This window comes from Epinephelus fuscoguttatus, linkage group LG16 (genome assembly GCF_011397635.1).
Source record: "Epinephelus fuscoguttatus linkage group LG16, E.fuscoguttatus.final_Chr_v1".
NCBI classification, from domain to species: domain Eukaryota; kingdom Metazoa; phylum Chordata; class Actinopteri; order Perciformes; family Serranidae; genus Epinephelus; species Epinephelus fuscoguttatus.
Genome location: NC_064767.1, coordinates 22,128,669 through 22,155,968, shown reverse-complemented (window position 1 = coordinate 22,155,968; position 27,300 = coordinate 22,128,669). Strand labels below are relative to the sequence as shown.

The 27,300-nt window shown below is 43.2% G+C and overlaps 1 protein-coding gene across 9 annotated transcripts; it reads left to right on the top strand.

Annotated features, from left to right (window-relative positions):
• Positions 1–1,475: 1,475 nt before the first annotated feature.
• ldb1a (LIM domain binding 1a) lies at positions 1,476–24,316 on the top strand. 9 transcript variants are annotated; one of them, XM_049599895.1, is made up of 12 exons: positions 1,476–1,589; positions 5,385–5,485; positions 15,880–15,982; positions 16,895–16,939; positions 17,167–17,242; positions 18,171–18,273; positions 18,497–18,669; positions 18,756–18,878; positions 18,973–19,050; positions 19,178–19,301; positions 19,897–20,045; positions 21,035–21,913. In XM_049599895.1, the coding sequence occupies exons 2-12, from the start codon at positions 5,458–5,460 to the stop codon at positions 21,257–21,259; spliced, it is 1,227 nt and encodes a 408-aa protein (XP_049455852.1). In that variant the 5' UTR covers positions 1,476–1,589; positions 5,385–5,457; the 3' UTR covers positions 21,260–21,913. The 9 variants fall into 9 exon arrangements, with proteins under 9 accessions (XP_049455852.1, XP_049455854.1, XP_049455853.1 ...); XM_049599897.1 differs by lacking the exon at positions 1,476–1,589 and adding an exon at positions 4,556–4,580; XM_049599896.1 differs by lacking the exon at positions 1,476–1,589 and adding an exon at positions 4,616–4,779.
• The last annotated feature ends 2,984 nt before the right edge of the window (positions 24,317–27,300 follow it).

The window sequence follows — 27,300 nt, the reverse complement described above, 5'->3', positions numbered from 1 at the left end:
ACTCCATTTTTGGCTTATGTCTGTACGTACATTTTCAGTATAGATCCTTACTGCATTTCTTAAATGATAGCCGAGGACTGATTGTGCATGGGGCACACTGGGCCCAGGTGTGTCCCATGACACTGATTGCACTTGTCAAAAGTCTGCTGCCCAGGAAGCAAACAGCACAAGCAGAGGAACCAGACAGAGGAACTTAGCAGAGGGGCCGTCACATGTGCCACGGTTTATAACATTTATTTATATTGTTAGTTTAGTAGTTAAGTTCACCAACAACTGTTTGATCCCTATGCCCTTGTGTCCACATTTTGAAGTATCCCTGAGTGAGACACTGACCCCCAACTTGCTCCTGATGAGAGAGTGGGTGTATGAAGACACACTTGCGTGACACTGGGCAAAAGCATTGCTGTCCGATGAAAAACACGTATCTCCACTTTTGACAATTTTGACTTTCTACAGTGCATTGAGTGTCCATAACATTCCCTAGCAACTGTTAGCGTTGGGTATCCAAATGACCAATGGAAAGACATTTTATTACATCATCTATTCAACACGTATCTCCATTGGGTGTCAGAAGTGTCCATCAAAGCACGTAGAAATTGAAAATCGTCAAAAGTGGAGATACGTGTTATTCATTGGACAGTGACGCAGCTGTAGCAGAGTGTCAGGTAGAACAAGAAGCGGATTTCTAGAAGAGCGTGTTGCATACTTGTTTCTTGTGTTGTTGTGCTTGAAAATCCTGTTTCAGCTTTGGTTTCACACACAGACAGTTTAATTTTTGGTTTTAGTTTAGTTTAGTCCTAGTTTTGGGGAAGTTGTAAAAAACTTCCTATCTGTCTCAAATCAGTGTGTTAGCAGTGTTTCAAGCAATCTGCACCATTACAATCAGTGCTTAACACAAAAGTATTCCATTACTTGATGGTGGCAGTTTGTTGCTGTTACAGCAGTATTGACTTTTGCTTCCTTGGTGCCTGTTCCCCCACTTGTCTGAGACACAACTGGCCCAACCTGTCTGCTTCTCATTACCAGTCGTGTCCTAATGTATCCACTGCTGCTCATATTTCCTCTGCTTCTCCTACCAGAGGCCGTGTGCATCTGTGGGAGCCGGAAGACTTACGAGCTCGTCTGTGTGCGAAAGAGACAGAGAGAAAGAGAGGAACACCACTGTGCCCCAACACACTCCTTAACTGCTACCTACCGCTGCTCTGCCGTTGCCATGGATACAGTGCCCTCTCTCCCCCTCTCTCTCTCGCTGGGTATGGAGGGTTGGGGCTGGAGAGGAGAGAGGAGAGGAGAAGTGGCTCTGGCTGCTGCCTCTGCGTCATATTCATACCAGTGCAGCTGAGAGCCCCCCCCCCCCGCCCCCCCTTTCCCCTCATCCTCTTCTTTCCTTCCTTCCTTCCCTCCTTCCTTCCTTCTCATCATCCAATTTGCACACTGCTAGATCCCCCCCCCCCTCCATTTGTGTCTCCTATCTGCATCTGCTCATCACAGTCTCTCTCTCTGCTGGCGCAGCTTGGTTACCTCTGCGTGGCTGACCCGGGCGGACTTTTTCCAGCGAGTGTGGGCGCAAGAGAAAGAGGAAGACAAAGGTAAGCGTTGAGATGGAGGATGTTTAAGAGTGTTTGTCTGTGAGAGAGAAGGAGAGGAGGGGGGTAAGGTTGGGGGGGCGCAGAACAGCTGCAAGACAAAAGACTGAGAGGTAAGCATTAATGGCATGAACTCACCTGAGATAACACGTGTGCCACCAGGAGCTTTTTAAACATTTTGCTGGGGATTTAAGAAGAAACATGGTTGTCAGTGCATGTGAGCAAGTGTTTATCTGCTGCCAGAGGACAACATACTAAGAGTGTTTTCGTGTGTGAGTATGTGTATACCTCAGCAAGCAAGGCAGTCAGTGTGTCTGTGTGTGCAGGCACTTGCCATATGTCACACAGTGTTATGGAGCTGCTGCGTGTTCCCACAGCGGAGGGAACAGAGGGGGAACTTCATTATTCTCAGGGAGCTTTTTTTGAGCGATGTGAGGATGTGTTGACAGAGCGGGAATCTCTGTATCTGCAAGAGTAGGAGCGTGAGAGGCAGAGAGGGAAGAGAGAGCATGCCTGACAGTGCAGTCAGTGGTGAAGTGCTCAGCTTCAAAGCCTAATCGCTCCTGGAAACAGAAGCCATTTCCCAAATCACATTCACGCATCCCCCCCTCCTCCTTTTCTTCTCTCTCACTCTTATCTCTTCTTTTTCTCCCTCTTGCAGTGTTGGGGATGCCTCTCTCTATCTCTCATATCTGCCTTTGTTCAGAGTTCACTATTTTACAGTAGCAGAATCTTCTGTAAATGTCAAACCCGCAGATCGCGACCCACAGGGTGCACAAAGGACCGAGTGGTGACAGAATAGCAGGCAGAGATGAGAGGACTCAGAGAGAGACAGACCTTGTTGAAACAGAAACAAAAAGTGTGTGTGTGTGTGTGTGTGTGTGTGTGTGAAGTGGAAATGAAAAGAGGGGGAGAAGACAAGTAAGAGGAAAAGAAGAGGAGGCCCGCAGGGTTGTTCATTGTGTCTCAGTCCTGAGAACAGTGTCTGACACAGTGTATGACATTTGACTGTGATGCTTCTGCCAGTGCGCTGGTGTGTGGGGAATGCGCCTGTCAGCTTTCATTTCAGTGGAGACAGTTGTTTGTCTTTTGTTAGTGTATTGGTTGTGAGTGACAGACAACAGAGATCTGAGGTTTGTTCAACTAGATTCAACTCACCCATGGGGGCTTCTTTAGTGCTCAGGATACATGGATACAGTAGTCTATCAGTGGTTTGATGTGCCCCCACAGCCCTGTCAGATGAACCAAAGACAGAGTACTCTTTCACTGACACTTATTTGGAACATCCGTCATTATTTGACAAGGATGGTATTTATTTAACATCATTAGTTATATGAAAAATATGTTGTTACAACATTTTTTCATACAATTCAACAAATGTTAAGTTTGCATGTGGAAGACCACCACTTGGATTGTGGATGCTATCCATTACTTTTGGCCATTTTGACCATTTATCCATAACTTTCTAATAAGAATTTCAACCTCTATCTATCATAGTAGCTCTCAAACTTTTTTCAGTAATTTAACCCATTGAAATATTTTTACAGCCAAGTACCATGTGACCGATGCAAACATTTTTTGACTAGGAAAAAAAAGCTGACAGAAAGAACTTTAATACAGCGCTGCGCCATCAGTATCTGATTTACTAACAATAACCTTGTAAATGAAAAACACAAATGCTACATTTCAAGTCTCAAATCTATTACTACATCAGTGGCAGTGTAGTTGCACTGAACTGTGTCTTTTTGATACAATACTTTCAATAGTAATATAATTATTTTAGGAATTAAGCATGACTGATAGTTTTTGAATTAAAGTTTAAAGGTCTAGTGTGTAGGATTTAGTGGCATCTAGGGGTGAGGTTGTGGAACTGAAACTTCCCTCTTATGCCAAGTGTGTAGGAGAACATGGGGCGCTAATGCAAAAATGCAAAAACATGAATGGCCCTATGTAGAGCCAGTGTTTGGTTTGTCCTTTCTGGGCTACTGTAGAAACAACATGGCGGACTCCGTGGGAGGGAACCTGCTCTGTATGTAAACATAAACGGCTCATTCTAAGGTAACAAACATACAGCGATTGTTCATTTCAGGTGGTCATAAACTAATGAAAACAGAGTTATGAATATGACATAACATCTCTAATAATAGATGCCCCTAAATCCTACACACTGGACTATCCCCTGCAGTACTAAAAAGTACCCCATATGCGTACCTCCATTTGAGGAACACTGATCTATCGCATTTCTTGAACTATTTATTCATTACTTTAGCTTTTCAGCATTTTCCCATCATGTATAGCCATTGATTTAGACCGTTCATCAAACACTTTAAGCAATCGAATTCCATGTGTCTATTACTTTTAAGCCATCTGTTAGCCAGACTTCCCTGCTTGATGCTTGCTAATTAGTTTTCATGCATTTTCAATCACAACATGTAACCTTCAGATGGTACAGCTGCCTTAATATATGGAAATATTTATGGTGAAATTGGAATTTCTATTTTGTCAATTAAGTAGAGCCAGTACAGTCTTTACATGTACTCCCTGGCAACTGCAAGAGTACCCCCTGGGGTACAAGTACCCTTTTGTGGGAATCACTGTATTACACTGTGCTGAAGTCTGTACTGGCAGTCTTGATGTATTTTATTGCAGTTAGTTAAACTGTATCATCTTTAAAGTTTTTCTATTTTTACTCTGTCTTGCGTTCAGTCACAGTGGCTCAATGATGCCGCTCAGTCTGTTATCCATCCAACAGGATCAGGTACATGAGCAACAAAGACATCCAGCTCATGGGAGTCAGTTATGTGCTTGTGTGTTTGTGTAGTGAAGTGTGAGATTATGAGATTATTGGCTCGGAGAACAGGCACGCTCGAGCCGAGAGAAGTTATGGGATGAATGGGAAGGGGAAACCAGAGACGTGGAGGAGGGAAAGGAAATGAAACAAAATCACATCGAGCCACATCAAGCTGCAGAAAAGGTCGAGGCAATATCAACAGGGTGAGGAGATTAAATTGACAGAGTGAAGTAAGATTAAAAAGCTGGAGAAAAGTAGAAAAGGAGGCAGGGGCTGCTGGGCAAACAGTCTGCGGCGGAGTCAGACTGTTTACATGCAGCTCTTGTTGGGTGTGAGCGTGTGCACGTCATACATGCGCACTCTTCCTGCCTCCCATGGGTCTCCAGTGTCCCTGCGCTCCAGGTGGGCTTTGCATTTTTAATCGATACTGTCTGTAGTGATTAACACCAGTCTTCTCTCAGCAGCGGAAAAACAGACGGAAGGAGCGAGAGCGGGAGACAGAAAGAGAGATGGAAATCTGTCATACACCAGGCAGGGTGTGTGAGCGAGTGAGTGTGTGTCTGCGTGTGTGTTTGTTTGGCAGTAATGACCCTCTGCCTCTGGGCTCCTACTGAGTATGTTTATCTCCCACAGCAGCACTGGGCAAAAATGGACGATGCATCACTGCCACACACACACACACACCTTGTGCATTTTCTCCTTTTCCTCTCCTTTGCTCTAATTGCCTCCCTCCTGTATTCTCCCCTCCACCAACACATGCACACACACACAGTCCATATTACTTACTCCAGTCTCACATTATGTAAAGGCTCTTTCTTCCTATTTCACTCCTCTCTCATTTTCCCTCCCACTTGTGTTGCAATATGCCTATTAATGATGCAGCTAGAGCACCACTGCCAACTTCCTGCCTCTGACAGAGAGAGAGGAGTGTAGTTGTTGTGTACATGCCCTGCTTTGTACCACTCCCTCTAATCTCTCCACCCCTCTGTCCGTGTTGTTTTCCTCAGAGTTAGCCCATGCGAGCAGCGTGTGGACTGAGTGCAGCTGTTTCGTTCAGAGCAGAGCCCAACATGTGAGAAGATGTCTGTTGGAGGTTGTGCTTGTCCCGGTGAGTGCCTACTCTCTTTCTCTCTCTTCTCCCTCTTTCCTCCTCCGTCTCTGTGCTCAGTGGTGCTGTCAGAAAGATGACTTATGTAAAAGTGCTGCAAAGCCGCCTAGGGCCAGCGTCAAGCTGTGTGAGTGTGAGTTTGTGTGTGTGCATGCACCCGTGTGTGTTGGTGAAGCCGTGCTACACTCTGAACACATGTCCTAAAACAAGGTTATAGACTGAGGCTACCACACTTTGGGATTGAGTTGTTCAGCAGACCCTCTCAGTCACGCTAGCTTGCTGTGCAGCAGATCAATGACTCTTTGAGTTTTGCCACGTACAGAGACACTGAGATATCAATAAGTACTTCACTTGCTGGCTCTTTTCACTCCTTTTCTCAGCTTTATCCAGCCACTATAGGTCTGCTCCTCCATTATTTGTGCTCTTATATGTCTAGAAGTGTTGGTGGAAATCGGTGCTTACTGTCACAGGAAGTGTTTTTCATCTCATGGGGAAGAATTGAACAAGGCAGAAGTGCTTTACTCACTGCAAAATGGTTTAAAGCTGGTCTCTCTTGATGAGTGTAAACCATTAATGAGGGTACTTAAGAAGATTTAACTAAGAGTTGAAATTGCTTGGAGTTAAGCTGCTGTTTGGATATTAGGCAGCTCTTTGTCACTGTGACTTTGCATTTTGCATCCCTGCATATTTTTAATGCAGTCATTACGCTCGGCTTTCCCTGAAATCACCATTCTTGAGCTTTAAATAAAGGTAGCATAAAATATGTTTTCCATTGTTGTGGTGCTTCACTGGTACTCAGGATCCTCGCTCTGCTCTTGTGCTACTGTGTCGGAGCAAGAGGAAGGAAATCTAGCATTGTCTGCACATGTCAGTCTTTAGCAATGCTTGGGCAGTTTTTATCAAGTAGATCTTCTAATCTGTTCTCTCCCATAGTGTGTTTGATCCTGTTTGACTTTGGAGCAATTTCTCTTTAACGGTACCCCAGTGAGAGCGGGCAGGCTACGGAGACGGTTGCCTTGTGCACAGTGAAAGCCTCACAGTGCCAGGGGACGAGCTCTGTGCAGCACAAGGGAGCAAATAACAGATAGAAATTGAATCGTAGCATCTGCTCAGGGGGATCTCAGAGAGGGCAGATTGAATTAGGGTGTCAGTATCATTTTAATGGGGCTGCTCTGATTCATTGGTAGTCGCCTATCAGATGGAATAATATTAGAGAGGCCTCTGCTTGATGTTCTCCTCTTAGATCTTTTCTCTTTTTCACTATCTGGCTTCCTCGCTTGCTCCTGTAGTTTTCCAGTATATGTGCCTCCTTTGCTCCCTCTGTTGACAGACCTAACTCCGCAGCAGAAACTTTTAATGACATCCACATGTTTCTGAAGGATGTACAGAGAAAGAGGTCCAACCAGCAAGATCTGCCATGTGCACCCACATTCAAACGCTACAGGTTTACACATGCAGGCATGCTCATGCCACATGGTGCACACACACCTACACCTTCACCTGGAGCCTGCTAGGACAAGTTCAGGCTGGCGGATCTGTCAGATAACCACGAGGCAACATTGATCAACACTCGTTTGCAGTCCCCCCCCCCCCCCCTTGCCGTGCATGCACTGTAAATCATTATATTTGAAGGCTGGTTTGTTTACATTCTTGTACGATGGTGGATGGAAGATCCTCCCCATCCTTTGTGTGTGAATCTGCATCGGAAACACAAATCCTCTCTTATTCTATCGCTCTCTTTTTTCATCTGTTCCCATTTGTCTTTGTTTTGTTATTGGGTCAGAGCATTATGGAATAGAGGAATTTGAAGTGAGCGCATTTGCATGTGGCAGAATGTGAGTCATAATAAAGAACAGACTTCTCCTGTCTGTCTAGTTCATTGACAACCCTGTGACATCCTGCTGTTGTTGTGACTTTGCTGTGAATCAGCCTTTTTAAGGCTTTGTTACCAGCATGAAGGAGATCCGTCCTAACACAGTTGAGCCAATCACATCCTTTGTTCAGACTAAATGGTAAAAATAGATTGCCTGTGAGCTGAAGATACCCCCCCCCCTCCATTCTCACATGCACTCAAGCATGCGCTCCCCTCTGCTCACCACTCTCTCCATCTCTCACCCATCTCACTCTAACCCCTCCCTCCCCATTTCTGCCTTCCTCATCTCACTCTCTCCCCCTCTTCCTCTTTCACCCTCTCCCTCTCTGTCACTCCCTCATCCCTCCTTCACTGCCTTTTGCAGTAACAGTGGTGTTACCTCATGCAGAAAGTCACATGGCTCCTGATTGGAGAAAAGTGACTTAAAGCAGAGCCAAGATGGCAGCCAAACAGCCAGGGCTTTTTTGATTACCGTTACACAACAACACGACTGCCTCAGCTTTATCTCACTGCGCTGAAAGCCCTGTGCCTCTCTCTCTCTTTCTCCCCCCCTTCCTCAATTCTTCACTTCTTCTCTTCTCCTCGTCCCCTCCTCTCTCTCTGCCATAGTGAGTCTCTCAGATCTTGTTTGCTAGATCAAAATGGCTGTGTGTGCAGAGGCAGAGAGAAAGAAGGAATGCGTGGGAGACAGAGATGCTGGGGAGTCAGAGAGATGAGGAGGGGGGTGCAGAGTGGAGACGTGTTGTAGTGATGTCACATCTGCTGCAGGCCGACAGGATGGCAGAGGAAAGCTGGCATGTGCCACACAGCCGGGAGGAGGGGGAGAAGACTAAATGTGTGGGAAGGAAAAACTGATTTTCTATCAAAGCGCACCTTTTATTTGTGGGAGATGTGCAAGCCGCAGAGTCTTTAAAACATGAAAGCCGTTTTGGTGCTGAGGTAGAGGGTGACGGCAACAGTGCTGGGATTGAAACAGAGCTGTGCTGAAAACCAAAGGTGTGAGGACAGCCGCAGTTATTTGAAAGTGTTGTGCTGTGTCTCTGTGCCACCTGTGTATGTGTGGGTAAATTTAGTGTATAAACCATCTGCCAGATTCACATTTTTTCACAGGACTTTATGAATGTATCTTGAATTAACCAGCGTCTTTGAGCCGGTTGTCAAAGATGAAGACTAGATTTGATAAAGTGCGTGCAAATCAAGGCCATTTGAGGCCATTAGGGATTTCTGCCATAAACAGAATGTGCATGCTTTGGACTGTAAAGTCAGACAAATGTTTCCCTTAACTGAAAACCAGAGCATCAAGTCTTGAACTGATGATGTCAGCAAGTGGAGGTGGAGTTGGCGGAGTTGGTCCATTTACTTGGAATTAGCGACTGACTCACTGGGCTTATAGAAGTTGTGTGTGTGTGAGACGTGACATTAAGAATAAGCGTTCAAGGCTTTGTGTTGTGAATTAGTTAAAGTGTCCATATTCCAGTAAATTCAAGTGCTGTGTCATAGTTGTTTCATTATTCACTATCTGTGGAGTGGCTCCAAGATTAGTCTGTAAATAGCATCATCGCTGCAGTCTCTCTCTCTCTCCCTCTCTGTTGTTCAGTTTAAGAACAGACATCAAAACTGAGCTGTGCCGTATTATAAGAATACAAGTGTTAAGTCTATTTTATGGTGGATTTTCATTGTTTATAGCACATTATAGAAGTGAGTCTGTGTGAGACATTTTTTCAGGGGACGCTATTTCAATCCCTGGATGGTGGCACAACAGAAGCTGTAAAAATAACTACACCTACAGTTTAAACTGCACCAGATCCCGTCTGTCAACAGCAGGCTAATTCTGCCCATTTTCAGATCACTGATCTCCGTCATTGCAGGCATCCACAGCACCAGCCTTCATGCAGACATCCATACTAGCTCTCTTTTGTTATCCTTCAATTTATCTTGAACACATGCTGTTTGACTTCTTCCTGTCAAGCCACAGTTGCATCCTCTGGGCGCAGTCTGTGTCTGCTGGCTTGTTGCTATCACTACCAGTCAGGTGTCACAACAGTTTCTTTGACAGGTTTGTGCTTCCACTGTGGCGTCTAGAAAGGCAGCGACAGGATTCAGAACATGCTGTTCACCAGCGCACTACTGCTTCACTCTGTCTGTTTGTGTACAAACACAATATATTGGAGTTTTTGAAACTGGAATATGCTAAATGTGCAAGGCATGTTACATGTGTTCAGTGTAAAGCCTGTGTGGAGTCAGTTTATACGTGTTTACAGCTCATATCGAGGTCAGTTTCTTCATGTGTAAAAGTTGTCTTTTACTTTACCACATATTTAAAAATGTATGTCATATTTTTCTGTGCCAGAGACCACATTATTTTCCCCCATGACAATACATGGAAGGCATTTGGGTGTTAATGCTACACAGCCCACCTCTGCATAAAATAGTACATGTAAAGTGGTCTTAGGAGCCCGGGTGCTATAAATACAAGAGATCATATGTAGTACAAGACCAGTTTTCCGGTGACTAAAATAGGACTTAGTTCTCATGTATATGGCTGCCACATTCTGATTCTGCCTTTAATGTTATCACAGCCTGCCAGTCCTGCTTGCCAGGTAGTCAGTGTGTATGTGTGTACTAAATGTGACTCTGACTGAATACAGATGAAAGAGCGTCCAATTCTCAGGACTGAAACACCCCCACAGTCATCTCATATAGCCAGACCTATCTTGCGCTGTGCTCCCACAGTAACCTCGGTATTATCCCATGTTTTGTGCCGTATGATCCACACTTCTATCTGGCCCTTCTTCATTTTATTTTATTTTATTTTATGTAAAGATTATTCAGATAATGCAGACTTTCTTCAGATGCCTCAGTCTTAAAATATAAGCACTATTATGCAGGTAAACGTTATTGGTTGTTATAATGATGGAATAGGCAGATTTTATAGTTTTTATTAAAAAGAACTCTTTGCTAGTTGTGTGAAGTATAAACTCCTGGTTAAACTCTATTCTACTCTGAAGCATGAGGATGTTTGCAGCCTTTGCCAGCAGAGGGAGATGCTGTTCTGTCACATCTCTTCTTGTGTCAGTCCATCAGCACTGAACAGACAGCAGACTGGGGAATCATTGTTTTCAACAAGACAGCCTAGATCTAGGCCTATGTTTCAACAAAAGACTTTTTCTTTTATATCCCCTGTAGCTGTTTAATAATTTATTTTCTGTCATAGCTACAAAGCCAGCTCTCTCAATTGGACCACAGTTACCTCGAAAGAGATTTTGAGTTCATATTTTTTCAAAATATAACTGATAATGAAGCTTCCAAGATATTTTTGTGGCACTCTCCTCCAATCTGAACACAAGCTGCAGCTCTCTGCTCTAAGCCCGACGTGGGGTTTATGCAGTAAGAGTGACTGGTGTGGGTCAGATGTGTTTACTCTCTCAATGAAATGCATTGCTTCACTTCTCTCATCTGCACTCCCAGCTTATATAATTCGACAAACTGACTGGCAGCTCAAGTGAAAGCCTCAACAAATTGAGCTTTAAATGCACTTTGAGACCACAAAAGGTTTTCCGGGCTTCAAATATATTGCTTGTAAACATTAGAGTGGTTATTGATTAAAAGTGAGGCTGCAGATTATACCCTTGCATAATCTGAGGCTCAGGACTGTGGTCTAAAGGATTTGAGTTGTCAGCCAAGTCAATCATTTTTCATAAGCCTTAACAAACTTGGCTTGAATTAAACAGCCTGTTTAGGTAACTAGTCTTTGTCGCAGATTTGCTGAACAGTGTAAACAGACAGCTGAATCACACTCTTCTTTTTTTTCTTTCTTTTTTTTTTTTTTTCACTTGGGGTTGCTACGGTCAGGGCGGACCGTGGTTCATATTATTCCAGCAGCTTTAGCAAAAATACTTTCGGTATCATTTTATTCTTCGTGACTGATTGTTATTATTAAATTAGGTTTCAATGCCCGGCCATCCAAAGGTTGCATGAATGCACCAGGGTTGGAAAAATATTCTCAAATACTGCAGAGTTTCACAGGATATTATCCTGCCAGTTTTTGGTCTGTGGTTGAAAGCAAATGAAATATAATTTCATTTATTGTTTAGGCCTGTATTCTAAGATATAATGGGGGTCTAAGGAACTACTTTACAAATTACAATTGTTCAAACAAATGCTGAAGGAAGAAAGATGAAGCAAGTGCAAACTGAATGATAAAATAATGCATGAAACTTTATGAACTAACAAATAAGACAAGGTAAGGTAAGAAGGAAGATTTGTATGTTCATATGTACAGATTTAAACGCTCTAAAGTTGTAATTAATTTCAGTCTAGCTGATGACTTAAGATTGTCTCATGTCTGAGGGACACCCCATATAATACAGACTTTCCTAAATCTAAGCCAACTTGTGGAACCTGGAGAACAAGACAGTCCTGTGGATGGGTGTTAAAAGTCCCAGAATTTAGTTAAGATAGTAGATATTAATGCATTCTGGCAAAATCCTTAGAAGGGTGTTATGTTTACATTTATGGTAGTCCTAATCCCTCCTAACACACATGGGTGGCATCCAGCTTTATTGTAGCTATACTATAACATTTTAAAGACTGTATTTATCAAAAGACATAAGTCTTAGAGCAGAATGGTAGTTTGCATCTAAAGGCATCATGTCCACCTCAGACTTCTAACAATGAAAACAAACTTAACATCTTAAAGGAAAATGTAAGCTCCCATTTGACCATTGGTATATCAGTTACTCACTCCTTGGGGTGCCCAGTAGCTCAGTAGGTAGAGTGGGCGCCTCATGCACAAACACAGTGTCCTTGCCACAGCAGCCACGGGCTCTATTCCAGCCTGTGGCCCTTTGCTGCATGTCGTCCCCTCTCTTTCCCCTTTTCATGCTTCAAACTGTCCTGTCGATGAAGGCAAAAATCCCCTAAAAATAATCTTTCAAAAGAATTACTCACCTCTTGTTGCAATGAATCTTGCATCTCCAGCAAATGAAGAATCCAAAAATGGCTAACATTGTTGAAGACTTGAAGCCTCTGGGGATCACATTTGCCAAACGGCAAAACATATGACTGTACAAGACTTGGATTGTACTGCACAAGTTGCGTGAGATTTTGTGAACAGATGTTTGGATATAGCTTAGCTGTTGTTAAACACGGTCCCCAATGACTTCAGTTCATCAACTGTTTTTGGATTCTTCGTTTTCTTCATTAATTTAGCAAGGGGTGAGTAATTGATATACAAATGGTCAATTGTGGGCTGAAATTTTCCTTTAAGATGTTGAGTTTGTTTTCATTGTTAGAAGTCTGAGGCGGACATGATGCCCTTAGATGCAAATTACCACTCTGCTCTACGTTTTTGGATTCTTCGTTCACCATGAGCATTGGAGAAAACTATGAAATCCTTGTGAATTCAGTGTATTATGGGGGTGAGTATTGCTATACAAAAACAACAAGAGGCATAAGTGTTCCTTTAAACTCAACTGACCCACCAGTCACTCTTTACAAACTCATGCTGTGCAGCCAAATATTGTTGAAACCCTCCAAACTTCTAAATCCTAGTGGAGACCCCAAAGTTTCCATAAATACCTATGTCAGAGTGAATTTTGTAAACAGTGTAAACATCATACAGCTTTAATAAAGTGGTGGAACAAGCTGGTATAAAATATACTGCGTGGATGCTGACATGCTGTGCAATAAGATTAATTTGTAAATCTGTAATAACCGTGTGCTAATGGAAATATAGGCTGACAACTGCTCTCTTAATGGGGACCCACCTTGTTCCTCTCTGGGGGCCACTGACGCACGTATGGCTCCTGGACAAGACAAATTGGGGTCCCTGGCTGTCAGGGAGGCTGGCCTGTGTTTGTCCCGGTCTGTGTGATGTGATGGGCGGGGGAGCCCGGAGGAGGCGGTGCCTTTGTTTTTTTCGTGTCTCGGCTGGCAGGAACAAAGGGTCCTGTAGTAGTAGTGGGGATGTAGCACCGTCCCCTAAACAAATGACATTTAAAACGCATAGTTGGGGACTGGAAATTGACAGGAACCAGGGCAGCTCGCCGGAGTTTTTTACTTTCCGTCGCTTGCCGTCTTGTTTGGCACCGAAGGACTAACGTTACAGTATCAACGGTCGGCGCTGGAGCTCTCCCCATCCAGCCGCTCCGGCTAGCAGCGAGGCTAGCTGGCTAGAAACACCGAGCGGAGGTGTTGAGCAACACCGCCTTTCGGTGGACCTTTCTCTGCAGGTAACTCAAACATACAACCACACCACCTTGGCAGCACCTCTTGTTTACAACATGCCGCTGGAATTGTTTGTAAATAAGCACGGGAAATGAGCAGGAGGTGACGGTGATAACGGTAGTTTAGCAACTAGCTAACGTTAGCTTAATAGCTTAGCAATGGCATCCGTCCTCTGCAAACGGTTAATGAATGCGGCCCTGCGGTTCAGTTTACGCCTGGTCCCGTGTGTTACACTGAATACTGGCTTCTTTTGTGAATGTCGAGTGTGCACGTACCCAGACCGAGCAATAAGTTAACATTAGTAAGCAGTGCAAGTATGTTGGCAGTCTTCGCACATTGCTTTGGATGTTTTATTGGCTGAGGGCCAGCCTCTGGATGCAGCTCTATTGTTTGCAATGAACAGTTTGGGCGGACTGAACTGCACCAAAGTCTCACTATTTAAAGTTCACCTTTGTCTGAGTGGTTATGCATCATGATCTGTCAACTTAATCAGGCTGTTCTGCTGGAGGATGCTAACAGGCTGGGGCCATTCAGCCGTATTTGTCGTGTAACTCAGGATGCTCCTCAGATGTCATTCATCAAGATGATATGTCTGGCCCTTCAGATTGTCATTAAGCCTCTGATAAACTGGGTCTCCTAACCTGAAGATTAAGTTTGATCCTGGTGACTGAAGCCCATTTTTAGGATGTTTATATAAAGTGAGAATAAACTGCATATCAGCATTTCTGCAGAATGCAAGTGTCTGAATGTGGAGGCATTATATATCAGAGAAAAATAAGGCTCCTGCTCTTATTTCTTGTAGTTGCTCAATGTGCACCAGCATCACAGCAAACAAAGACTTATCATATGTGGTTGAATGCTGTCTGAGGCAGGCTGGTGCTCTTCGGGGTGGGTGGGTCTATAGGTCAGAGGTAATGCATAGAGAACTATTGTTGGGTGCTCCTGAGCAGGTTCAACCACGTCGTAATAGGGAGGAGAGGATGACCTGCCGTGACTCTTTCGGGTATGCTGAAGCAAGGGAGCAAAGGGTTGGAGTAAATGAAGGAGGAGTTGTAGTTGTTCGAGGAGCAGATACTGGGCTGTGAAGGAGGACGGACAGATCAGAGTTCACACAGGCATACTTAACCCCAACTCCAGCCTTCTCCCTGTGCTTGTATTTGTCTTGACTTTCACCGCCTGCAGGGTACCCCATAGGTAGTTAGGTTTGATCTTGCATCTTATCCGCCCATGTAAAGTGTTTCTTCCACTGTCTGTTTTAATTTGATACAGTCACCATTTTATATGCCTAGCTGACAGCGACTGAGTGTTGTGCATCAATTGTTTTTTAGTCAGAGCAACAAATGAACATTATGCTGCCTTCAGATGCCTGCTGGGAATCCCGGATTTGCAAGCAGTGCACGCATAAACAACATTATCAAGCCGACAAATGCAGGAAGAGTTAGGATTTTCTATTGTCAACATATCTGTTTACCCAGTTATGAATTTATGGTCAACACATATATCATCATTTTTCAGTATCTGTGCTGAAAAGTAGTAAAGCTGTAGGGTGGTGGTCGTGATGAGCCAGTCTGGGTCAGATATCCAGGGGTTGTTTTTCTCCAACATCCCGTCAGCCAGTAGTATAATATATCTTTGGTCAGACCTAATTACATGCAGCCGCTCTCTGTGTGAGGTCTCCTCGAGTAGAGATACAGAATAGATGTTTTCCCAGAGCCCTGAATTGTTTAAGCATGAATGCCTTATCTGGACAGACAAGGGTTAACAACAGCCGGGGTAGCGAGTGGGGGGATGGGTAGAAGAGGCAACTAGAGGGGGAGAGAGAGAGACACACACACACACACACATTATTATTAGAGGTGCATGGTTAGGATCACATGGGGCTGTATGCAGAGAAGAGGGTTCTCTCTAATGGTACGGATGGTACAAGAACACAAAGAACATGCCAGACCATCTTCTCTGCTTGTTTCCCCCCATCTCCCTGATTGTTTTCTCAGATTTCTGCAGGCTAATAAATATTGCTTTTTTTCTCCTCTCCTCGTGATGATTTGTTTTCTTGTCCATTTACCAGATTGAAGATGCATTAGATAATGAAAGCAGCAGGAAATTGTTTTGGCAGCGTGCTTTTTATTTGAGTAAATCTCAACAAAATCATCCAGCATTAGATTACTTAGATGATGCTGTGATTTGAATGAGCTAAATCTAAAGTAATCTAAATCTCCTCTAAATCTCTGCTCTTTTTTTCCTCCCTCCTCCTCCTCCTCCTCCTCCTCCTTTGCTGTGTGCTTGCGTTCAGGCTGTTCGTCAAAGTCATTCAAGCTGTACTCTCCTAAGGAGCCCCCCAACGGCGGCAGCTTTCCCCCCTTCCACCCAGGCGCTATGCTGGACAGAGATGTGGGGTAGGTTTGGGTTATATTGTCAGCACACGCAAATTTCTGTCAAAAGGAAAATATGTCTAAAAGTAGGGCATCTTTTGCATGATTTTTTTATTCCTTGCAAGCTGTAAGTTGTGATATTATAATTTGTTGTCTTGACACAGAAATGTTTATTAAAGAGTACAGCATGTTTTTATAGATACTGATCGTTTTATATCTGCATTGATGTCTAAATGCTTATACTTTTGTGCATACTTCAGATTGCTCTGTTTGATCACCCTGTCTTTGAAGATGATATTGGAATAAAATCAAATGAGTTGACTAAGCAGAAGCAGAAGGGTTTTAGATGTGGTCTAATAAGGCGAAAACAGAGAAGAAGCAACATTCAAGTTCATTAAAAGTGACAGCTGAAGTCAGATGTCACACTAACATGCAGTGTTGCTCTCATTGCTTTTTACAGTACTTATTCAATATATACTTGTGTATTGCAAGTGCTGAATATCTTACACCTTTTTTGTCTATACCTTCCTATTGCACTGTAATGTGGATTTTTATCCTAAAATAAGATATTTTGACCGAATATTGCTTTGATATTGCAACAATATTGTAGGATTGTCTGTTGTTGCCTTCATAAATATTGAAACAATGAGATTTTTGATCAAAAATCATCAGTAATGTGGGTGTAATAACTAAGTGGGTAAAGGCAAATAATAGAATAGCTGGAACAGTTTGGTTAGTGCAGAAAATTACATTACTTTACTGTAATGCAGCCATTAAAACCAGGAAATATGATATTATGATATCCAAAATCCAAGATGATATCTAGTCTCGTAGCATGATATCAATATAATGTCCATATATTGCCCAGCCCTAGCTAAGTGTTGCTATGTTTCCAAGAAAATGGTTGCTGATGTTTGTATTTTTTGTCCCTCCCAGGCCTACACCCATGTACCCCCCATCATACATGGAGCCTGGAATGGGGTGAGTATGGTTACGCTTGTGGTTTGTCCAAACTCTGAAGTCATTTAAAAAGGCTTTATGCTCTTTACTCCTTATTCATTTCAAAACACATGGGCGTTAAATTCGCCTGTTATTAAGTTAAGTTTGAGACTCCTCATGGCTTATGTCATTTGTTTATGCTATGGGTGTGGAGAAGCCTCTAAAGCAGCTCAAACTTCAGTGTTGAATCCCCCTGTTTTCTGTTCCAGGAGACCCACACCGTACGGGAACCAGACAGATTACCGGATATATGAGCTGAACAAAAGGCTACAGAATTGGACAGAGGTGAGAATCACTTCATCATTCACATAGAAAGTAATAAGAACTCAACCCTAAACTGTTGCTGCACAAAAACACAACACCAGTGTTTAATTTTCAACTTGGTTGTGATTACAATCTGTTGTGCTACATTCTGCAGCTCCTGTGAACTAACCACTATCGCCATGTTTTCACATTTTCCCTCCCAGCTGCTGTTTTTGTGTAGCTAACCATGCTAGGGATTTTGTGGGAAATTAAGCCTGGGAATGCACTGACTTAATTTACATTCAGGCTCTAATAGGATTATCTGATCAACCTGGCTAAAACGTAATTGGAGTGCCAACTGTTTATATGCCAGAGCGTGCAACTGAGTAGCTGTTACGAACCTCACTTTTTATGAGACAAATACATGCACATAGACTTCTGTGCACTGAACCAGTTCCACCTACAATTAAGTTTTATGTCCAGCCTGATGTCTAAATCACAGCACGTCTTATTTAGGAAGTCCAACTTCAGTTTTGCTAATACTTTTTCACCGCACTCACAAAGTATTCACTCCTCTGCTCTTCTATAGGAGCACATCTGTTCTCACATAATTTACAAACTTCCAGTGGTTTACATTGACCAGTTGGTACAGAAGAAGAGTTGAGGGGTTGTTCAGTGGTAAATTTAAGGAAACAAGAATTTCTGCTTCTTGTTTTTGGTTTTACTATGTTAGTTGTTAGTTTATATTATCATATATAACTTCTTCATCTGTTTATAGCAAACACTATTTTTAATGGAGAACTTAAGCACTTACTCACTTTGTCCTCTCTTCCTCTATTAGACTTGAATGCTAGGTTTTATTTTGTTGTAATTATATGGAGAAGTAATTTGCCTCATTTATCAGTTTATAAAAGTCATGCTTGCAAAAGGAATTAAAATTGAGAGTAATGGTTCCTTCCTCTGCTTCCAGGACTGTGACAATCTCTGGTGGGACGCCTTCACCACAGAGTTCTTTGAGGATGACGCCATGCTCACCATCACTTTCTGTCTGGAAGATGGACCCAAACGATACAGTAAGAATAAAGAAAAAGAAAATGCTAATGTTTATTTGTATTTTCAGCCTCTGATTTTAAATGTTAAGAGTGTTAACCGATTGAGCAGCTTTATGTATATTTAAAGTTGTATCCTGTTTGTGGTTTTGTCAGATACACCCACACACTTTCCCTATGTAGGTGATTCACTTTTAATTTTCTTGATCATTTCATTTATTGACAAAATGATCTTTTTTGCCCGCAGCCATTGGCAGGACGTTGATTCCACGATACTTTCGAAGTATTTTTGAGGGGGGCGCCACTGAGCTGTTCTATGTTTTGAAGCACCCAAAGGAGTCCTTCCACAGTAACTTTGTCTCTCTCGACTGTGACCAGTGCACCATGGTGACCCAGAACGGCAAACCTATGTTCACACAGGTACAGTTAAATTCACACAAAATTCCCCTTTACTTGCTGTTGGCAGTGCTGTGACTTCTAACTTTTATTTCCCTCCTGTGGATAAGGTTTGTGTGGAGGGCCGCCTGTACCTAGAGTTCATGTTTGATGACATGATGAGGATCAAGACGTGGCACTTCAGCATCAGACAACACAGAGAGGTCCTACCAAGGAGCATTTTGGCTATGCATGTGAGTTCCAGATTCAAATAACAATGCACTCACACTCAAATGCACATACTGTACATGCACTTACTCATCCAATCTTTTTAATCCAATCATGCAGGATCCCCAAATGCTCGATCAGCTGGCTAAAAATATCACCAGATGTGGGCTGTCCAACTCCACGCTCAACTACCTCCGTGTAAGCAAATTTCCTTTGTGTTATTCTTACTGATTATTGGATTATTGAATTAACCTAAACTACACATGCAACAACCTGTGAACTCTCCTTCATGTTGATTTGGTTCTTTTTTTAATCTTCCCTAAAGCTATGTGTGATATTGGAGCCCATGCAAGAGTTGATGTCAAGGCATAAGACCTACAGTTTGAGCCCCAGAGACTGCCTGAAGACCTGCCTCTTCCAAAAGTGGCAAAGAATGGTAGCACCTCCAGGTAAGGCACACACCTTTGAAACTGCTGGTGGCATTAATGTTCATGTCATTTAAGGTGTACTGTGCAGGTTCTTTATAAAAAAAAAAAAAACAATGTATACACTCAAAAGTAATAAAAAGAATCCTTCTCAGTCGTCACATATGACCCACCGGAAGTGTGTGGCGATGTGTTTATCTGCAGAGACTCTGCCCTCTGCCCTCTGCCTGTATTTTTTTATTCTCTTCTTATTTTGTTGTGGTCAGGATGTTCCTGGGCACAGCCTGCCAGTGAGGTGGAGACTTTTTAACAATGTAGAGACCAGGTGCCAGACTGTAAGCAGCACACATTTAAGAGGAAGCTAAGGAAATCGCAGACTCTGTGCCAAAAAAATGCAGATGTAGCTCATCTGGGGTTGGCTTTTTATTTTCACTTTCGCTAGCACACAGTAGCGAACAATTCCTGCATAGTATACCTTTAAGTTAAGTAAGTACCCACAGTCAAATCCAACTGCAAATGCTTGACAGTTCTTTATCTGCAACAGGCTTACAAACAACCGAATTATAGAGACTAAAGTACATGACTGTTAAACATGTCTTCTCCCTTTCTCTGCTTGCAGCTGAGCCAGCCAGACAAGCTCCAAACAAGCGACGGAAAAGGAAGGTGTCTGGGGGAAGCACCGTGAGCTCAGGCGGGGGCAGCAATAACAACAGCAACAGCAAAAAGAAGAGTCCAGCCAACAGCTTTTCACTCTCCAGCCAGGTACCTGTAAGCATTACATCTACTTGACCTCTATCTGCACCTCCAAGTTCAGCTGAGCAAGGCATGGGGGGGTAAGACAGAGGGTGGAGGGGTTAGAAAGGAAAGCTAGGAAGTTATTTGTGGGTGTAGGGGGTGGTAGCTGGGGTTGCTGGTGTATAGGTGTAGTAGCAGGATAGAGATAGTATATGGAGGCTTCTGGAGGTGGGGTATGGATTCAGGTGTGGTGAGGGGGAATAGGAGCTGGTTTCTGAGGATGAGTAGATTTAGTTAGTAGATCCCCTGATGTGAACCAGTGATGGGCAGTCCCTGGTCCTCTGGGGCCACAGGTTTATGGGTTAATTTAGAGGAGGTACAAGTGACCTTCTTTACTGAGTAATGCTTAAAACATTTCGGGGCCATGGGGTAGGGTTACCTTGCTCTGATTTCCAGTGTGACAGTTAGGTTTTCTCTCTAAATCCGCTGGTTTTCTCAACTTGGTTTTAGAGTTACAGCTAAGTCTATCAGAGCACATGATTCACACAGCACTGCTGTCTTTGCTTACTTGGTTGCTTGACTGAGCGAACGAGACCCGAGGTGGAATGAAAACCCCCCTGATGCAGCACTCAAGGATCAGGGATGCCCACTGCTGGCCAGTAGGAAGGGCCCCTCGACCCTGGTTCTTGGAACAGGGGCAGGGAGTCAGGGCCACATGGACCACTGACCTGTCAGGGTAAATGCCCTGACAACACGTTGTCCTGTTGTGATTGGGTTAAGATTTAGAGGACACTAATACCTCACTCGGGGTCCCTTGGTCCCAAAACTTATCTTCAAGTATCAGTTATAATGCAGTTCATTAGTAAAAGTTAATTTGTAACGCTGGAATTGAATCAAGTTAGATCGCACCTAGACCACAGGCAAGAAACACTACAGTTAAAACTCGTCCGTGCAGCCAGTCATTCCGCGCACCCCCCTGTATTATGGGGATAATATGTACCGGCCCTTGCTGTCCCCTTTAGGACGTGATGATGGTGGGAGAGCCCACTCTGATGGGAGGGGAGTTTGGTGACGAGGACGAGCGTCTGATCACGCGGCTGGAGAACACGCAGTTCGATGGGGCGAATGGCCTGGAGGATGAGGACAGTTTCAACAGCTCGCCTGCACTGGGGGCACACTCGCCCTGGAACAACAAGGCTCCCTCCAGTCAGGAGAGCAAGAATGACAACTCCCAGTCGTCCCAGTAGAGTGCTGAGGTCCCAGCCAGCCCCCTTTTCAGTGCTTAAATCCTACTGGGATCCACCTGAGCCAACGCACTAGCGAGAGGAGTCAGGGAGGGTGACCTCGAGCACTTGTGTTCAATTAATTTTTGTTTATTTTGTTCCGTCATGTTCTTTTAAAGACGAAAGGAGTTTGGTTAGGGGAAGGGACAGTAGCTGAAGGACTGATAAAGCTCTTTGCTGTCACATGAAGGACAGGGTCAGCAGAATCCCACTCGCTCCCTCACATTGTTGCACATGATCAGTGGTGCTCAGCCTTGGCCCTTGTCTGCTCGGCTCCAGTCAGTCCTCTTAGAGGTGTGGTGAGACTGGCGGGGTGGCGGTGTGTGTATATGTCTTTACCCCCCATCATCGCTCACCACAGTGTTTGAGCCAAAGTTGGCGTGTCCTGGTGTCCGAGTGCTCGCCATGGCGACCATGTCAGTGGGTTCTTGTTCCAACCTCGGGTCTCTCAGGCGTGCGTTTTCCTTGACGACGCACCCCGTTGTTTCTGTTGTGCTCATGTCACAGGGAGGAAATGCTTAGCTTTTATTTAACTTATTTTTTTGCAGGCTGCAGAGAACTGTGTGCACTCTTAGCATCAAAATTCAACGTTCGGTTTTTAAAAACTCAATTATTTGTTTTTGTAGGACCTGGTTGGAACAAAAACCTGTACAGTGCCGGAGCTTGAGGACCGGAGTTGAGAACCACTACGCTAAATCTTAAACACACACACACACACACACACACACACACACACACACAAACACAAACACTTACACACATACATCCACACACACACATACACACACCCACTTACACACACACACACACACACACACACACACACATTCACCTACACCTACGGCATAAAACATGGAGGTACTGGAGAGAGGTGGTACGCAGCATGTCTGGACCAGAGCACCAGACGCTACAGAAGTGTGTTTTCATTTTCTATGTTTTAGACTTGTTTTGAATTGTTTTTATTTTTGTAAACAATTTCTAAAAAATAAACAGACAAGCAAGCAAACAAAAACACCCCAGAATATTCTTTGCACTGTTTTTCCACTATTAACTCCAATCTATTTTTCTTATGAATTGACGGTGTATTTTCTTTTCTTTTTCTATTATTGCTAATGTAAGAACTGTAAAACATCTGAAACCTGCAGTATATTAATGTATACGTATTGCTGTTAGATCATTCTTATTGTGATGGTAATAACTTCCATGTAAGTCTGTGCTTAATATAAAGTCATCCATCTGTGTCAGCCATCACACTGTCATCAGGTCCATCGGCTTCAGTGCTAGACGACAGGTCGGGGGAGAACAAGGCTAGTGATTTAATACTGTGCTACATCTTGTTTGATGTGAGTCCAAAGCAGCACACTGGAAACCATTTTTCCCCACTAAATTTCCACCCAGCGCCTGGTTTGGATCTGTTGACTCGTCATTGCAGAACTGTTTGCTTTGTCTTGAAATCTCTTATCTGGGGGTCCTCTCTTCAGAGAACACAATAACAGAAAACGTCAAATTTGCTACTCAAAAATATTTTAAAAAACAAGTTTTGACAGGATTGTAAAATAAGAAAAATGACTTTTGTATTAACTTAAGTTTCCCAGAAATGTTTTTAATCACAATTAAGAAAGCTGCAGACCAAGGAGCTACATGTAAAGATTCTTTAGATATTGATTACACTGTGCTGTTTTTTGTTTTATGACGAATCATTTTGTTGGCTTTACTCCTCATGTTTGTGTCTGTGCTTGTATATTTTTAGGTAGTAATTTCTGTAAAAGTTATTCTACGTATTCCTCCCTAGAATTATGAGAAACTCAATCTAATGTAAAGAGATGAAAAGCCTCTTAAAAGTTTTTTTAAACGTGATTTTTAATGGTACAATCACTGATAAAAGAATTTTGCCCTCATTTTAGCAAACTGTATTTATTTTTCTATGTACTGACATTCTGTTTAGGTCCAACCCACCTGTATTATACTCATGATATATGGAGGAGTTTGTGGGGCTGCTGAGTCAGTTTATTGCTAATACAGGTCATTCCATTACTTTGTTTTTTTGTTTCTCGACATGTGGCTCCCAGATTGTTCTGGCCAGTTTATCACAATGGTTCAGTATGTTCACATTAAAGAGGTATTTAATAGCAGTTTTCTGCAGATGCAGATACCTGGTCTATTAGACAACTTGCCAGATGCACTGAAAATCAATAAATTGCCACATTTAGAGAAAACATTGACCTCTACATCATCCTTTTTCCTGTAAAGTTGCTCCATTTCATGTTGAGTCATCCTCTGATGAAGAACCTCGTGTTCCTCAGATGCTGGAAATGTGCCACCCTGAGTGAAATATGAATTTATCTTCATATGATTTGTGGTTTTTGCTTTGTGGTGTATTTGGTGGATGTTTTCCAGATACATTTCAAATCTGTAACTGCTAAATGAAAAAGCTCAAAGTAGATATTTCATTAATGGAAATATGCTGACCATTGACATTACATCATATCCTGGGGGTATAAGACTCACTGGGCTTGACCTTAAGCTGCTGTGTCAGTGTTTCCTGTACATATGATGTAATGTGTTGCCCAACTCATGGGCTGACGGCTGTGGAATAGCAGTTTGCTGACTCTCCCAGCAGGGGTCTCCCAGAGCACCAGGACAGACTAAGCAGCCTGTCAGAAATTCCTCCATCATTATATCTGGCATGAATGCCGTCTGTGAATCCACACCGAGCTGCAGGCTGTTGTGTTTAAATCCTTACTCATTGTTTCTGGCACCCCTAGTGTCTAGTGTATCTTCAGCAGGCCGACACAGAATTGAATCTAGGGGGAATTTTTCGACACTCTGTGTTTCCTAAGTTGACATAATTTAGGGAATGAGGGTTTGTGATATGTGAGACAGAGCTGAAATGGCAATTCACCCATAGCTGGCTCCTGTAGCACCTCACTATAGGGGTGATTTTATATCTATATTTTTTTGCCAGGTTTCTGTCATTGATAATTCATGTATGGTATCAATAAAGATGAATTTTCACTGAAAGACACGGTTGTTGTTATTGAACTCAGCTGGGATGATTCTTTAGAGAAAGATACTTACTGTGATGTTAAAGGTCTTTTTTTCACCACGCAGAACTGAACCTAACAGGATAATCGCACAAAAATAGAAAACAGATCTGAAATTTTCTCCAGTAATCATGGGGAAGCAATTACTCAAGTATGCCTTGGTGAATCTTACCAACTACCAACAAGAACACAGTCATGGAGCTGTGCCTGGTGAAGCTGAAAATGAAACAAAGTTTAAAGTGGAAACTCAACAACACACTGCAGCCCTTATTCCAGAGTTAATGGTCAAAAGGTCAGGGTGCGAATAATGGCCATGACCTGTTTGCCGTTTTTTTGTTGTAGCAACTTGTTCATTCTTTGGCAAGGCAGGAGTCATGTAGACGATGGCAGCCGTGTTAGTTGGCAAGAAAATTGGAACGACAACAAATAACTGAAATTTTGACAAAGGCAATATGTAACAGATAGCTGATAAGACAGAATGGAGGTGTCTGCGTTCTCTGCCAAGGTGGTGAGTCAAACAAGCAACTCAGACATACTGTTAAAAAAACAGACGGAAGAGTGTGTTGACATTTCAGATTAGCACATTTCGGCACTAAGAAGTACATTTAAGCTGTTAGACAACCACAACATGCTGGGCTTCACTTGTGAACATTTTGATCCAACAAAAGCTACCACGTACTGCTTGGTATTCGAACATGGATGCTAATCCTTGACCTTGGGATCAGTATGTGTGATAAAATCTCAAGTTATACTCACTAGCCTTTTGAGAACTTTCAACCACACCATGAAAATGTAGCTTATGTTAATGTAGAATTTTGTACCAATTCGGCCTCAAGTACTGTTTAAACAAGGACGAATAAAGCTGCAACCATGTACACCCACACATTCATGCACTCACACACACAACCTCATAAACTCTTGTCCCTAGTCTAGTGATGCCTCTCTGCGACAACCTGTTGTCCCATGAATGCGAGTTGAGTCCGTGTGTATGTGTGTGTGTGTGTGTGTTCTGTGTTTTTTACCTTGTTCCCCTTAGCAACAATAAAGTTGAAGCTGATGTCAAAGTTGGTTCATAAATTATGACAAGGGATGTAGCAAAATGGTGTGTGCGTATATCTCTGTGTGTTTTTCTAGGGAAGTTTAGTCATGCTACGTGACTGTTTAGAAGTTATGTGTCTTTTTGTCATACACCACTCCCACTGGCCTCTGATCGACACACACACACACACACACACACTTCACGTCCACACAAATTTCAGCCTCTGAGGGCAAAAAACTGTTAGCGCCAAAGGGTGGGAAAGTTTTGTGAACCACCAACAAGGCACAGGTTCCATTCCTGTTCACACACTTAATTTTGATTTATTCAAAGCATGTCAACCAAAAATAAATTGTTTCAGAATCCTGAAAATTGGTCCCCAGCTGGAACTAAAAAATAAAAGGTACTACTTAATCAACAGTTCAAACTGTGAGAACAGGACATCAGTGGGTGTGCCACATTTACAAACTGGAAAGAGAGGATGGAGTCTTGCACACAGTAGTCCTCTATGTTGTGTTATCATTTCATTAACAGATGGTCCTTTTTTTTTCAGGTATCCAATGCAATCTACCATCTTGGTACTGATTACTTCTGCTGTGCACTGTGCAGTGCTCTCTGCTGATAATGCATCGTTGACTACAATTGTTCAGCTTAAAACTGGTGGAAACACTGTGTTGCCTCTTCCCATGACAGCTTATCGGCTCCAAATTGTAGTTAGGAACAACCTCGCCTATTAACATTAATTTTAGCTTGGCTCTTTATTAGCTGGTAACTAACTTCTGGACCTCTCTGCAGAGGGAAGGATGGCGAGGCGTTTGGGTGCCTATCACCAACAATGGCTTCACCACAAAACAGTAAATATGGCCTTATCATGAGGTCTAACAGTAACCTTGAGCTTATCTAGACACTTGATTCTACTGCTATCATCACTACTTGCTGCCTGCCATCTTCACCATGACACACTGAGAGAGCTGCTTCCCTCCATACACACACAATGAAGTACATGTCACACCCTCACGGTTAACCACAAGGCCACCGCCTGTAAAGGGGACAAAGGGTGAGCTGGTAACAACTGGCTGGTTTCGCTAGATAGCACCAAGGTTACAAGAGTCCTGAATGGAACTGGTTCAAGAACCAGAAATAATTTGGTGGAAAAATGTGTAAGAGCAACCTTTGCAGCTGCTCGTTGCAGCTAAAAGCTAAGTCAGTTATAGACTTGACTTCAATTTCTGTAAGGATGCTTCTGTAAATCACAAATACACCAATCAGCCAAAACATTAAAACCACTGACAGGTGAAGTAAATAACATTGATCATCTTGTTACCATGCAATGTTTTGCTGGGAAACTTGGGGTCCTAGCATTCATGTTGATGTCACTTGACAGGCACCACCCACCCAAACGCCATTGTGGACCAAGCAAACCTTTGGACATGCTGGTATGTCATTTTGCAACCAACAGGACTCAGATGATCTGCCATAAGGACCCTGGTGCCAGACACCCCGGGGCATCCCCAGACTTCCTGTGTCCATACCTTGACATGTCATTTCTATGTCCAATCCGTAGAGGCCCCACCGTGGATGGGCAGTACGTCTAGGGGTATTGGTACGTCCCACAGATGCTCAGTTGAATTGGGAACTGGGACATTTGGAGGCCAGGTCGATGCCTTGAGCTCTTTGACATGTTCCTTGGGCCATTCCTGAGCAGTTTTTTCAGTGTGGCATGGCGCATTGTCCTGCTGGGGGCACCACTGCCATCTGGGAGTATAGTTGCCATGAGGGGGTTTGCTTGGTCTGCAACGGTGTTTGGGTGAGTGGAGTGTGTCAAGTAGCATCTACATATATGCCGAGACCCAAGGTCCTGCAGAACACTGCATTGTAACAAGATAATCAATGTAATTTGTTTCACCTGTCAGTGGTTTTAACGT